The sequence below is a fragment of the Geotrypetes seraphini genome, chromosome 15 (genome assembly GCF_902459505.1).
Source record: "Geotrypetes seraphini chromosome 15, aGeoSer1.1, whole genome shotgun sequence".
NCBI lineage: Eukaryota > Metazoa > Chordata > Amphibia > Gymnophiona > Dermophiidae > Geotrypetes > Geotrypetes seraphini.
In genome coordinates, this window is record NC_047098.1 from 32,490,386 (window position 1) to 32,504,127 (window position 13,742).

General features: G+C 39.9%; 1 protein-coding gene across 1 annotated transcript; it reads left to right on the plus strand.

Moving 5' to 3' along the window:
• The first annotated feature begins 716 nt into the window (after positions 1-716).
• On the plus strand, positions 717-10,528 carry ERAL1 (Era like 12S mitochondrial rRNA chaperone 1). Its single transcript, XM_033922136.1, has 11 exons — positions 717-968; positions 1,054-1,194; positions 1,859-1,986; positions 2,264-2,341; positions 3,882-3,928; positions 4,166-4,227; positions 4,325-4,437; positions 4,918-5,280; positions 5,733-5,882; positions 7,757-7,837; positions 9,176-10,528. The coding sequence occupies exons 1-11, from the start codon at positions 857-859 to the stop codon at positions 9,296-9,298; spliced, it is 1,398 nt and encodes a 465-aa protein (XP_033778027.1). The 5' UTR covers positions 717-856; the 3' UTR covers positions 9,299-10,528.
• The last annotated feature ends 3,214 nt before the right edge of the window (positions 10,529-13,742 follow it).

Consider the following 13,742-nt stretch of genomic DNA (forward strand, 5'->3'; position numbering starts at 1 on the left):
AGCCCTGTCCGGTGACTCTGAAACCAGTTGGCAACCCTAGTTCAAAATCAGAATGGGGAAAACAAAGTTTCTATGAATTATAATAAATTTAAAAAGATCTGGGGGCCATTGACAACTTACCATTTTCTATTGAAAGTATATATATATATATTTTAAATTCTTTATTCATTTTTAATCTTACATCAAGTGTACAAATAATAAAACATTTGAAATTAAATACATCACTTGAATTTCTTGCTTTCAAATATAGCATCAAATATATAAATTTATTCCCTTCCCAACCCCCTTTCCTTTAACATTTAATCAAAAATATACAATATAAATATTCTTTTTTCTTTTTTTTTTAAATTCTTTATTCATTTCTTAATCTTACAACAAGTGTACAAATAATAAAAACATTTAAAATTAACTACATCACTTTAATTTCTTTCTAGTATAACATCAAATAAATAAATTTCCCTCCCCACCCACCCTTTTCTTTAGCAATTAATAAAAAATATACAAAAATATTATTTTCTATTAATCAAAAAAGAAAAGGGTGGGTGGGGAGGAAATAAATTTATTTATTTTTAAAAAATATTATTTTCTATTGATTAAACCCACAGTAAACTATAAACCACCCTTCTCCTCCCCCCCCCCCCATTTGCAAATATACTTTCACTGAAAAATGGTGTCTATTCATTACAATAAGTTGAAAGTACTTTAGAGCTAACACCAAAGCACAAAACGCACCAGAAGCAATGCGAGCTCAGCTGAATTGAGTCTGCCTGCAGTCCTGGTCTATCTTGCTGGTACCTTCTTCCGCCTTTGGGCGCTCAATAGCGCCCTCAACCGTGTGGCGGACTTGCCAGATTCTATGGTCACACGGGTCCGCTATACCTCCTCCATCCCAGCGTGCTCTACGGTAACAATGGCAGCAGTAATGTTGGGAAGACTGATGCGCGTAGCTGTCCGGCACCGGGAAACAGGTGAGGACCGAGTGGAGCCGGCTGCCTGCTGACACAGGCTTCGATGTTCTCCCTGATGGCGTTTCTCTTGATCTCTTTCATTCAGGGCTTCGCGGTTTTTGGCCAACGCTGCGCAGACTCCGGACGGCGGCAACTCTCTATGGAAACGACGCTGCCTTGGGCCCTCTGCTAGGCGTCGCTGACACTGACTCCGCACTGATTCCCCCAGCAGTGTCCTTTAATAAAGGTAACTTCAGGTTCTAGAAAGAGGCCGGGCAATTAACTTTATAAAATTGGTAGTATGTATATGTCTTATGTAAGCTTTGTGGTAAAGAATACAGAGATGCAAAGAGCTGAGCCAAAGGAGCTTCTGGTTTAGGCCTACTGTTATTTCTTCACCTACTGTTCTGACCGGAGGAAGAAGGTTCCAGCCTTCGAAAACTAGTCAAGCAACATATATTTTGCTTTATTTGTACTTATTAATCTTAAAACTAATAGGGCAGTCACACAACTGAATTCATGCAGTCATTTTAGAGAAAGGGACCTGCTTGATTGGACTAATTATATATTCAATAATATGATGTGGCCTATAAAATAATTATTAGTTACTCAGAAAATGCATAAAAGAGGAGGTGAATTCCTGACCACTCATGTCATTTCAGGCTAATAACATTATTTAGGGTTATTTTTGTCAGAGTAATGAACTGGAAATATGATACTTTGGGCATTTGAATAGTGATTGTGTGCCATATCCATTCCTGAAAAACACATGCTGTTTATTCTGTAACTCTGGTGGAAACAAGCATGGAAGCTAAGAGATTTGTTAGAGCAGTGACAATCTGTTAACATTTTATATCCAGACGTCATCGTCCTCCTTTTCATGTGAGCATTTTTATTTTTTTCATTTGTAGCACTACAGGAAAATCTACTGGTGCATAAACCAGATCAACCAGAAAACCCCAAGATCCTGCGAGTGGCTATCATTGGGGCTCCTAATGCTGGGAAATCAACCCTTTCTAATCAGCTTCTGGGGAGAAAGGTACACTATAACAAATCTACCTAGGATGTAGTGTGCGTGGATATGCCAAGTTACTCAGCTCCAGGCTGGAGATTTTAGGACAGTTCTAGTTCATTCCAAATTAATGTGACATTTGTACTGCCTGATCTTGCCAGTTGAAATTAGTGTTGCAAGTCCAATGCATCAGAAATCCAGGACTATCCTAAAATTTCCAGCTAGGAACTGAATAGCTTGGCATCTCTTAAGTGTGAGGAGTGATGTTAGTGCTCCTGTAATGTTTATCTTTTATTTTCTGCAGATATTTCCTGTATCTAAGAAGGTGCACACAACCCGCTGTCAGGCACAAGGTGTGGTCACAGAGGGGGACATACAGCTGGTGAGTGCTGAATGGAAATGGTGATTATCTGTTAATGTTACCCTGATATTCACAAACTTCCCAAGAATTGCACTTGAAAAACTACTCAAGCTTTTTAAGTTGACATGAGGTTGTGCATTTTCCTATCTCGTATCAATAGAGCATGCTTCTTAAAGCCTAAAGAAAAGACAGGCAGGGACTGATTCTTACATAACAGTTTTGTGCTTGAAAGTCAGGACTGCTTCACTTCTCTTTAAAAAAAAAATAATAATAATTTTTGTGAGCCTATGAAATGAGAACTAGCTGCTGATTTTACTGATAGATCCCTAAAGGGATATTTGCTTTTGCCTAACACAAAGGTTTCATCTTGATTATGCTTCTGTTAGAGAGTATTTATAAGAAGGGGATATCACTTTAAAGCAAGGCTCTTGGTGGAGGCCTACTGAAACAGTGGTTTTGGTTTCATCCAGAATAGACAGTGACCTTGCCCACAAATGCAGCTGCATGCCCATTCCACCCTCCCTGGGCCTACCTTATAAAAGCCATGGTGGTCTAGTAGCCTCTTTATGGCAGGAGCATCCTGAGTTGCCCCTGCCCTTGCTGGCTATGTTGTGAAAATGGCAGCCACAAAGTCCCATGGCAGCTTTGTGAGACTGGTGCAGGAGTTCAAGGCTGCTATTTTGGAATTGGGAATGGCTTCTCATGCACAGGCACTTTCAGCCAAAACCTGAACCCAGATTTTGGGTCGGGTTCGGTTGGCCTCTAATTCTTAGCCCAGTTTCTGAGTCGCACCAAGCTAGTCAAGTTTTCAGAGTACAGTAGTGCCTCTTTATCGGCAGATAATATCAAACGCTATATAACATGATATTTATGTAACATGCATAAATATGGTAAAGTTTATTTATAAATTACATACAGTAAGACATAATTGCTACTCAAAAAGGGTATTATAATAAATTAAAGATCTGGGGGCCACTGACAACTTATTGTAATGAATAGACACCATTTTCCAGTGAAAATATATTTGCAAATGGGGGGAGGAGGGTGGTTTGTATTTAATATTTATATTGTATATTTTTGATTAAATGTTAAAGGAAAGGGGGGTGGGAAGGGAATACATTTATTTATTTGAGGTTATACTAGAAAGAAATTCAAGTGATGTATTTAATTTTAAATGTTTTATTATTTGTACACTTGTTGTAAGATAATTAAAAAAAAAAAAAAAAAAGACATTACCAACATGCTTTTCCATCAAAGTGTTACATAACTTGTAATAAGAATTTTACTTGTTAAAACATATCTTGGTCTATTGGCTCATGTTTTGAACCTTATGAATAGTTTTATTTCTTCAATTTTTTTTTCGTGTCACATTAAATGATAATTGAAACCATGGATACAGAATCAGCGGATACGGAGGTACTGCTGTGTATGCAGGTTTCTCAGGCGTGTTCATTGTCAAGATAACCAGACTTCCTTAGTGTATCCCAAGGCCTGGGTTGAGAATTCCTGTTTTAAAGTTATCCTGGTGCATTTAGCTGATTTTTCATGTTTTCTGTTTTAGATACTTCTCGACACACCTGGCCTTATCAGTCACCTTAAAATGAAAAGGTAAAGCATGGTTAGTGTTTTGAGGCCAGTGGATTGCATTAAGTCACTCTGGTGCCTTAATGTGGCATAATTTGGAGACAAATGCTTCTCTGAAACATTAAGGAAATTCTTCCTGGAGGCCTTCCCAGGAAGTGTAGAATTGTTGAGGAAAAGACAACACTGAAGTAGTGAGTGATACTGCTGCTTGTATATGCATCCAAATTATTTTAAAAAAACAATCTGTTGTATTTTTTTCAGGCATCATCTGGAAAAATCATTGCTGCAGGACCCTTGGGACACCATGCAGATGGCAGACTTAGGTAGATGGGGATTTTGGTGGGGAAGGGGTTAGTGAAAGATCATATAGAGAGGATGTGTTTTCAAGGCACATGTTCAATGATGTCTCTTTCCTTTTAGTTCTGGTTCTGGTAGATGTTTCAGATAAGTGGACTCGCCAGAGTCTTGGTTTTGAAGTTCTGAAGTGCCTCTTCCTGCATCCCCAAGTTCCAAGTGTCCTGGTTCTGAATAAGGTATGTGAGAATGATTAAGCCTGTTTTCTGACATGGTAGGGCTAACACTATGCAGGAGCCTAAAAACTCACTCTTTGAGGCCACTTTTTAAATCTTAACTCTTTCTCTGGTTCATTTTGTCAGTTTTAACCATTTCAACATTATAAATGAAACTCCATAATTCTTACTTGTCCTGTTTCTGTCTTAAATAGATTCTAAGCTGTACAGGTAGAGACTGCCTTGAATTTGTGTCTGTTAGTAGTGGTTTGGATTTTAAGCCTTTGTAGTAATAACAGCCTAAGGAAGGGAGGTGCTTCCTGAGAGTGAATGCTTTTTTGAGTTTGGGTAGCTCTGATTTCTCTGTATTAGACTTTTTGAAACAAACTAAAATGTTCGAGTTGGTTATTCTAGTCCTAGAAGGCTTACTGTGCATGCTCTCAGGTAAACACTACCAAGTTTCCATTTCCCTATTACCTTTTTTCATTTTCTCTTTATACTAAGGTGGACCTGTTGAAGAAAAAAAGTTTTTTATTGGATTTGACATGGAAGCTCACTGAGGGAATTGTTAAAGGAAAGAAGCTAAATGTGAAGCCTTTGATTAAAACTCCTGTAGACACTGGTGAGAGAGAGATTTCTCCCCCTTTACATTCGCAAATGCCCTCCACCAGTGAGGATCCAGTGCCTGAAGAAGAGACCTGTGGGACCCCAGGACCACTCTGCGCAGATGACTTAGCCGATTATACAGACCAGTTGCAGACTGAAAAGCAGCAGCTTCGAGACCTGAAAAAGAAGAAGGGTTGGCCCCTCTTCCAGGACGTGTTTATGCTGTCTGCAGTGAGCGGAGAGGAGGTGCACACACTGAAGGTAGAGTTCTAGGAATTTGTTTGAAAAAGCTGGGGTCTGTCTGGACATCAGCTTTCTCTACATTCTTAGGCTTTATGAAAATGTTACTATTTATATGAAGCATGTATTTCTGTACTCTTATAAAGCTTCTGTATGAAATGCTTTCAGGACGGTGCTTGAGGCAAGGACTGCATTTTTTTAGTGTAGTATGACTTGATTTATCCAACTTCTAATCCTCATGTGTTTTTCTGATTAGTTAGGGGTATAGAAAGCTGTGTTGTGCAGCACAGAAGTAACAATTCTTATATTTATAACATGTCTTTGTCCACAAGGCTGTGGGAAGTGGGCAGCAGCAGAGATTGACGGTCCTGTCTCTCTCTTATATGTGACCTTCCATAACCTTCTTAAAGTACACTAAGAGCTTTGAGAACCACCTTCCTTCACCATGAATTCCTGCTTGCTTTACTCCTCAGAAATACCTTCTGACACTGGCAAGGCCAAGACCTTGGGAGTACCACAGTGAAGTCCTTACTACCCAGTCACCACAGGACATCTGTGATAACATCATTCGTGAAAAGCTGTTGGAATATCTTCCCCAGGAAGTGCCCTACAGTGTGGTACAGGTAGGACAACATAAAGAAAAAGAGAATCTGAGCAAAGATGAAGTATTAGAAAGCAACTAGAGTAAATTGTTTGATCTTGAACACTTTTAAAGTAACACTGCATCCTGGATGTCTGGGTACAAGGAGAGAAGACCCCAGAATGAGAAGCATTTTAGATGAAAGACAATAAAGAACTTAGTTGAAAATTTAAAAAAAAAGTGTATGAGGGACTATGAATGGGGAATAAAGTCATGAATACACTTCAGGGTAAAGAAAAGAGACTTGAACAGAGGCATTGGGTTTAGAGCAAGAAACCAGAAGTGGCAAAAGATGAGAGTAACCCAGACAAAGGGTTTTTAGCCAGATTATTCTGGACTTGAATGCAGTGAGATTGAATCAGAAAATAGAATATTACCAGAATTCTAGTATAAATAGCAGTTTGTCCAAATATTATGAAACCTGTTATAATGATGAGCAGAAAGAAGGGATGTAACGTAAAGATTCCTGGAGATGAAGCAGTGAGGAGTCAATTAAGAGAACTGAGTAATGGCTGGACTTCAGCATGAGGCCATGCAAATTTATCCAAGTGGCATTAGAAGAGAGGTGGAGTGGTAAGCAGTGATATGGCAGCTCCCAGTACTGCTGAGTCAGACCAGTAGTCCATCATGCCCAGCAGTCCGCTCATGTGGTGGCCTTCTGGTCTAAGATCAGCACCCTAACTGAGACTAGCCCTACTAGCGCACGTTCTTGTTCAGCAGAAACTTGTCTAACTTTGTCTTGAATCCTTGGAGGGTGTTTTCCCCTATAACAGCCTATGGAAGAGCATTCCCTACCCTGCCATCTACCTTTTTGAGTAGAACACAGTACTACTCAAAAGGATCCAGAGAAGAGCGACTAAGATGGTTAAGGGGCTGGAGGAGCTGCCGTACAGCGAAAGATTAGAGAAACTGGGCCTCTTCTCTCTCGAACAGAGGAGATTGAGAGGGGACATGATCGAAACATTCAAGGTACTGAAGGGGATAGACTTGGTAAATAAGGACAAGAGGGCACTCTCTAAAGTTGAAAGGGGATAGATTCCGTACAAACGTAAGGAAGTTCTTCTTCACCCAGGGAGTGGTAGAGAGCTGGAACGCTCTTCCAGAGGCTGTTATAGGGAAAACACCCTCCAAGGATTCAAGACAAAGTTAGACAAGTTTCTGCTGAACAAGAACGTGTGCTGGTAGGGCTAGTCTCAGTTAGGGTGCTGATCTTAGACCAGAGGGCCGACGCGTGAGCGGACTGCTGGGCATGATGGACCACTGGTCTGACTCAGCAGTGGCAATTCTTATGTTCTTATGTACAAATTTTTAATTGTAGAGCCTATTAGGGACGCAAATGGAATGGCTTTCAAAACCAATTTTCTTTGGTTTTCTTTCCTTGCAGAATCTGTCTATAGAGGTTTTGTTGGGATTTCTATTATTATTAATTATTTCTAGAGTGCTACCAGACAGACACAGCATTGTACAGAGTCACAAGGAGAGAGTCACTAGGAGACAGTCCCTGCTCAGAAGAGCTTAACATCAAGACAGGCAAACAGGATGGCAGGGTAGGGATGCAATTAGGGGGATAGATTTCTCTTTTGCCTCCTCACAGGTAGGAGTTCTAGAGGATTAGCACATAGAAACAGTTTCCTCTTCCACAGACCCTTGGGTATTTTTTGACTTTGTCTTCTCTTTGTAACTATAACTAAGACTCCTCCTCTGTGCTTATCCCAGGCTTTCTTGGCTTCTTTTAAACTTATAATACATTGTATGTACAGGAACAAAGTATAGAAAGCAAAGGAAACATCCCCTACCAGTGGGCAGAGAGAGAGAGAGAGGCTCTGCTGTACTTGAAAGTTTACTCTAATTTTGCAGGACACAATCCTGTGGGACGAGGGTCCAAGTGGGGAACTAGTCATCTTTCAGAAGCTTCTGGTGCAGAAAGAGAATCATGTGGTGAGTATCCTCAATGGGCTGTGATATGTCAGATGGGAGCTGGGGTAGAGTAGAAACAACTCATGTACCTCTGCTCTATAGGGCAAAGATTAGTCCTCAAGAGTCACAGAAAGGTCATGAATTCAGGATGCTGCTAGTGAATATGCAAAAGAAGAATGCTGCCACTATATGCAAATCTCTCGTGCATATTCATGATGAATATACTGAAAACCTGACCTGTTTGTGGTCTTTGAGGTCTGAATTCTGCACACCAGTCATAAAGAAAATTTGGTTTTCTTCTCTGAGGTGGCACAACTTCTTTTTTTTTTTTTTTTTTTTTGCGGTTGAGAGGTGGGCAGGAGGGGAGGGCAGTAGCTTTTGTTTGTTTTTTCCCCTATCTCCTTCTGAAGAAGCGCTGTTCTGTTAGCTGTTTCATCTACCACGGCTCTTTCATCTACCACGGCTCTTCACCAACGAGAATGCCTCAGGGAATGACATTAATCATTAATTGTTTTGACGATGCCATCTCTTATTTTTAAGGATCACCAGCAAAAATGTAAAAAACAGCCATCTGGAAGTAACATTACCAAATGTGTATGCCTGGGTTAGAGAGCTTCTTGATCACCCGTCCATCTTGTTGCGTTTCAAGCCACGCCCCCAATTAATTAATATAAATTACAGATTACAGTCCCAAACTCAATTATTCAATTTGAGAAAGCCAATTGAAAAAAAATGAGCTTGTAGGGGTCTTTTAAAGTTTATATATGATTCTTCTTTTCTCAAATCTGTGGGCAGATTATTCCATAAATGTGGAACTAAATAAAACAACGCACAGTCTCTAGTTGATGCAAGATGTGCCTTCGAAATATGTAGAACAACTACCCTGTTGTCATTCAGAGATCATAATAGATGCCTTGGGACATAAAATAACACAATAATGCTCTATGTGCCAACATCAAGATCTTAAATTTAATCCTAAATTCCATTGGTAACCAATGGAATTTTAAATACAAAGGTGTCCATGATCATGAATATGTGCACAGCCTAATAATCTAGTCGCAGTGTTTTGCACTATTTGTAGACGTTTCAGCTGTCCTAACCCTATACCTGCATATATTAAATTACCATAATCTAACTTCAACAATACAAAGGCATGAATTAACATATGCAATGATTTCTCATCTAAAAAATCTCTAATGGCTCTAAGTTGTCTTAATGCCCCAAATCCTTTAGCAACAACAGATGATCCCTGCTCCTCAAAAGTTAAATGACAATCAATTCGTTTTAGGTGTGCTCTGCATTAAGTATCTTGAACTGGAAGTCTACAGATCATATAATTAAATATTTTGGTTTCCACAGAAAATGCTGATTGGTCAGGGAGGTCAGCTGATCAGTAGGATTGCAAAGGAAGCTGGGCAGGATCTAATGAATGTCTTCCTCTGTGACGTCCACTTAAAACTCTCTGTGAAAGTAAAGCAATGATGGACATTGTCCCCTGTTGAACAGAGATTCTATAGGACTTGCATCTTCTGTGCAGGAATGTGATACAGATATGTTACTTGCTTACCAAATAGAAATAATGGTGTGATGTACAGATGCATCACTCTGAGATGTTACCTACCTGCTGGCTCGGGGATTGGAACAGGTGAGAACCTCTTGCACATGTCTCATCATTGCTTAGATTCCTATGGAGTGAGATATAAGATCTCTCTCTGAGGAGGTGGTGTGTTTCTCTGAAAAGTTGTGCAGTGCAGTTCATAATAGATCGATTCTGCTCCCTGATATGCCTTCTCCCATGAGAGAGCTATGCTGTAAGGACCTCAATTAAACATCTCTTAACATTTGTTTGATATAAATTGTTATCCAGCTATATATTGAATGTATATTTTCATATTTCAGCATTTTCTCTTGTATTTTTGGTGTGCAGTGGCTGTAGGAGGTACTCTTTTACTAGGAATGGTGGAACATGACTGACTGTGTTGCTGTTCTAGCATTCATATGCTTTAGGTACTCTCTGCTTCCAGCAATCACATTCAAGTTTTATTTTTTTTAATTTTATATTTATTAAAGTATAATTATAATAAAACAGTCAATCTAGAACCTTATTACCAATTACAGTATCAAATTTTGTACAAAAATCCAGAATTCACAAGTAGGAAATCTTTGACAGCCAAGTGTCATGCTAGTATTCCCCCCCCCTCCCCCTTGCTTCTGAGATAGAGAGAAGGTGAATTTAACATATCTCACACTGAGCTGTAGAAATTAGATGTGGTGTTCATGGATTGGCTCACCCACAAGTGTTCATTTCTTACATAAACCAAAATCAAAATTCACAGTGAAACATATTTTAATTTACTTAAGTAAAACTGCAATCAAAAGTGATATAAACACATGACAATCGGTGCTCTTCCATTTGCTTTTCTTTGGCGGTGACAATAGGGGCAGCAGCAGAACCGTTACCATTACTAAAGTCAGTAATGGTAACGGTTTAACTGACACTCCTTAGAAATGCTGGTGTTGCAGTAGAAATCAACGGGTTGGGTATGGGATATCTCTCTTCTTGGATCAAAGGAAAGCTGGTTGCTGCCTTCAGCTGAGCTGGTGTGTAGGGAAAGTTGTGAAGACACCTGCAACCAGGATTATTGGGAAAATGGAAATATTTCATGAGTGCTACATCTCACTGCAAGATTTCTCTGGCTTACGATTACTCGCTCCCTCTGCTGGCCTTGGTCTTCATCTGTCTGGTCTGCCAGATCGTTTGGGTTTTTTTCCCAATAAGAAGATCACAGTGCTGGTAAAGAAGCAAAAAGCTTTGAATTAGGAAAAAACGGTGCAGAAATTACATTGTTGAAAGAGCAAATTCTGCATTGTTGCCTAGTTTCCTAGTATCATAGTGTCTAATTCCAGGTTTCCCCTTTTGAAGGTGATATGAACTACTTGCTGACTAATGCAATTTGGGAAGCATCATCTCAGGCTGCAATTTTGTACAGTAAACGGAAAACTTAGTATTGAGAAAGAAGCCATAGCCCATGCGAGGGAACATGGAAACTTGTGAAGTACAAAAATCCCAGCGTTAAGAACAGCAGTGTCTCCAGGCTGGAGAGACGGACCACAGTTAGCTCCTGTGATTGGCTGTGAATCCTGGCCATTACTTTTGTCCTACAGCGTAGGTGACACCCAGGGTAGTACATCATCTATACTGTAGTGTCTTATAGCAAACTTACAGTATATGATGATATCCTACACGGAGTGGGAGCTGCTGAGGGAATGCAAGGTTGTATTCTGCTTCCAAGAATGGGAGAAAGAGAGCAGCTGAGAAAACCGGGGATAAAGAACTGTTGCTGCATAAATTAAATCCCAACACAAAAGGCTGCCTGTCCGATACTACAGAGCAGTCAGTACAAAGAACCAGACCTCCTGTTGCTGTTTGAGTATTAAGACATTACCTAAATCTTGTCTCATAGCAGATGGTCTCCTACAGCAGGTCAACTCTTCCGTATAAGTGAAGGCGGCAGCAATACGATCTGGAGTCAGAAAGTGCTAATGTTACAGAGGTTTTAATGACCTTGGTGCTTTCCCTACAGCTTTCAGGCATAAACCCTGAAGGCGAAAACAGTAAAAGAGGCAGTAGCAGCCCTCCAAAGCAGGTTATGTTCTGTATCCAGTACAGTTGTCATTGCCTATATGTTAGCCTCCTCAAGTGGGACAGACTCTAGGGAGCAGAGGGCCTATTTTTATTTTAACCTGCCATTTCCTTCTTCTTAGACAGAACCAGGATTTGGTTCTATGGGTGCTCATTTGAATTGACTCGAAGAATATTTTAACCTCACAGCCTTTCCTCCTTTACCTTAGTTCAGTCATTGCAGTGAGTCTCAGCTCAACACCAGACCTCCTTCCGGAGCCCAGGTGTCACTACTGCATGCTGCATAAAACCCTCCTTCCTCCTCCCAAGCTGCAGAGAGCAGACAATGTGTTCCTGATATGTGCAGTACTGCCATAGGCTTAGACTTGCCTAACGTTACTGTAGCACAGCATGATTTTATTTATTTTTATTCACTTTTTTCTATACTGTTCTCCCAGGGGAGCTCAGAACGGTTTACATGAATTTATTCAGGTACTCAAGCAGTTTTCCCTGTCGGTCCCGGCGGGCTCACAATCTACCTAATGTACCTGGGGCAATGGGGGGGGGATTAATTAATTAATTGCCCAGGGTCACAAGGAACAGTGTGGGTTTGAACCCACAACCTCAGGGTGCTGAGGCTGTAGCTTTAACCACTGCGCCACACAGGGGGAGCAATTATATCGGTTTGCCATTTATTCCTGAGCACCTATCTTAAGGGCCTCTGCTAATGCTTGATCACAAGGACCAGCAGAGCTAGAAAGGTAGCAAGAAGCAAAATCTCAGTATTTCTTGGTATTTAAAAGCATGCCCAGCAGTCTGGCATCTGTACTGTGTGTACTCACTTGTAGAATGAGGTATTAAAGTCTATGTCTACACTGTCTAACTATATTCATGAAGTGCTGGGTCATTTCATCCTAGGTTGCTATAATGTACAATAGTATATGCTACTAGATAACTAAATGTAAATATTCTTTAGGCAGCACTGGTGGTGTATGAGGAAGTCACACTGGGCACCCTGCAAACGTGGGGATGTCGGGGTATCCATAGTGAATATGCATGAAGTTAAATTTGTGTACTCTGAGCCCTTCAACCCGTGCAGATTTGTTTCATGTACATTCCTTTGGCTATCTTGACATTGACTGGCTGAAGGACGCTCTGGTGTAAATCTTTGGGCAGTGTCATAGGCAACCTCCAGCCGTCATCTGCTTTGCTTTTCATGCAGCATTTTTACACCCATTTATTAAGGCTAATCCAAAAAGCTGAGCATAGATGTGTCCATGGGGACAGGACATTGCCTATCTTTGACTATTACTTAAGATATTGTCCTAATGTTTACAACAGTGCTTCGTACAGCCTGTCAATTTCAAGCTATTTACAGACATTACATATTTACATAAGACATTTGGTTTTCTACTTCAATTGAATGTAAATCAATTGTGCGTATCCTGAAAACCTGAGTGAATGCCTGTAGGTGCTACTTACCCCTGCATAGGTTCTTCTTGCCTAATTTGCTAGATGCATGATGGATCTATGTGGGGGGGAAAAACCTGCAGGGTTAATACAGTTAAGCCCCTTCAGATCTAGAAAGGTGCCAAGTGTCTTGTAAACTTTTGCACACTCCTGTATGATTCTCGCCATGTGTTGTCTAAAAAGTACAAACCCAAATGCATTAAGGAAGGAGTTCATTTCACATTATCTACATCAATGGTCTCAAACTCAAACCTTTGCTGGATCTGTAGGTACTGGGAGGGCCTCAGAAAAAATAGTTAATGTCTTATTAACGAAATGACAATTTTGCATGAGGTAAAACTCTTTATAGTTTTAAATCTTTCCTTTTGGCTAAGTCTTAATAATAATGTAATTTATAGCTAAAGAGACATATGATCAAGAAACTGTTTTATTTTACTTTTGTGATTATGATAAACATACCGAGAGCCTCAAAATAGTACCTGGCGGGCCGCAAATTTGAGACCACTGATCTACATGAATGTTTCACTGTGCAAGAACAATTATAGAAATAGTTAAAGCTTCAAGAAATGAAGTTATACAAAGTTAGTAGACGCTGTTCTTAACTCTGAGCTGTAACTGCTACAAAAGAAGCTTCTGCCAGCCATTAAGTTTTTAAGGGGTGGGAAGACTTATGCAAACAACATTTTGTTTTCCTATTAATTACATTTTAAATATTTGTATAATTGTTCTTTCATGTTGTATAAGTGAAAAAAGCTCTATTTTAATAAATGTTGGAAACTTTTTTAAATCGGTCTCTCTAGTTCTTCTACATCCCAAAACCTATTACACCTTTTC

What these genes read in the sequence shown, in the direction of transcription:
- ERAL1 (XM_033922136.1), top strand. Translation starts at nt 857, where the DNA reads ATGGTCACACGGGTCCGCTATACCTCCTCCATCCCAGCGTGCTCTACG. An exon ending in AGGAGGTGCACACACTGAAG is followed by an intron (nt 5,281 to 5,732) that starts GTAGAGTTCTAG and finishes TTTACTCCTCAG; the next exon opens with AAATACCTTCTGACACTGGC. An exon ending in TGCCCTACAGTGTGGTACAG is followed by an intron (nt 5,883 to 7,756) that starts GTAGGACAACAT and finishes CTAATTTTGCAG; the next exon opens with GACACAATCCTGTGGGACGA.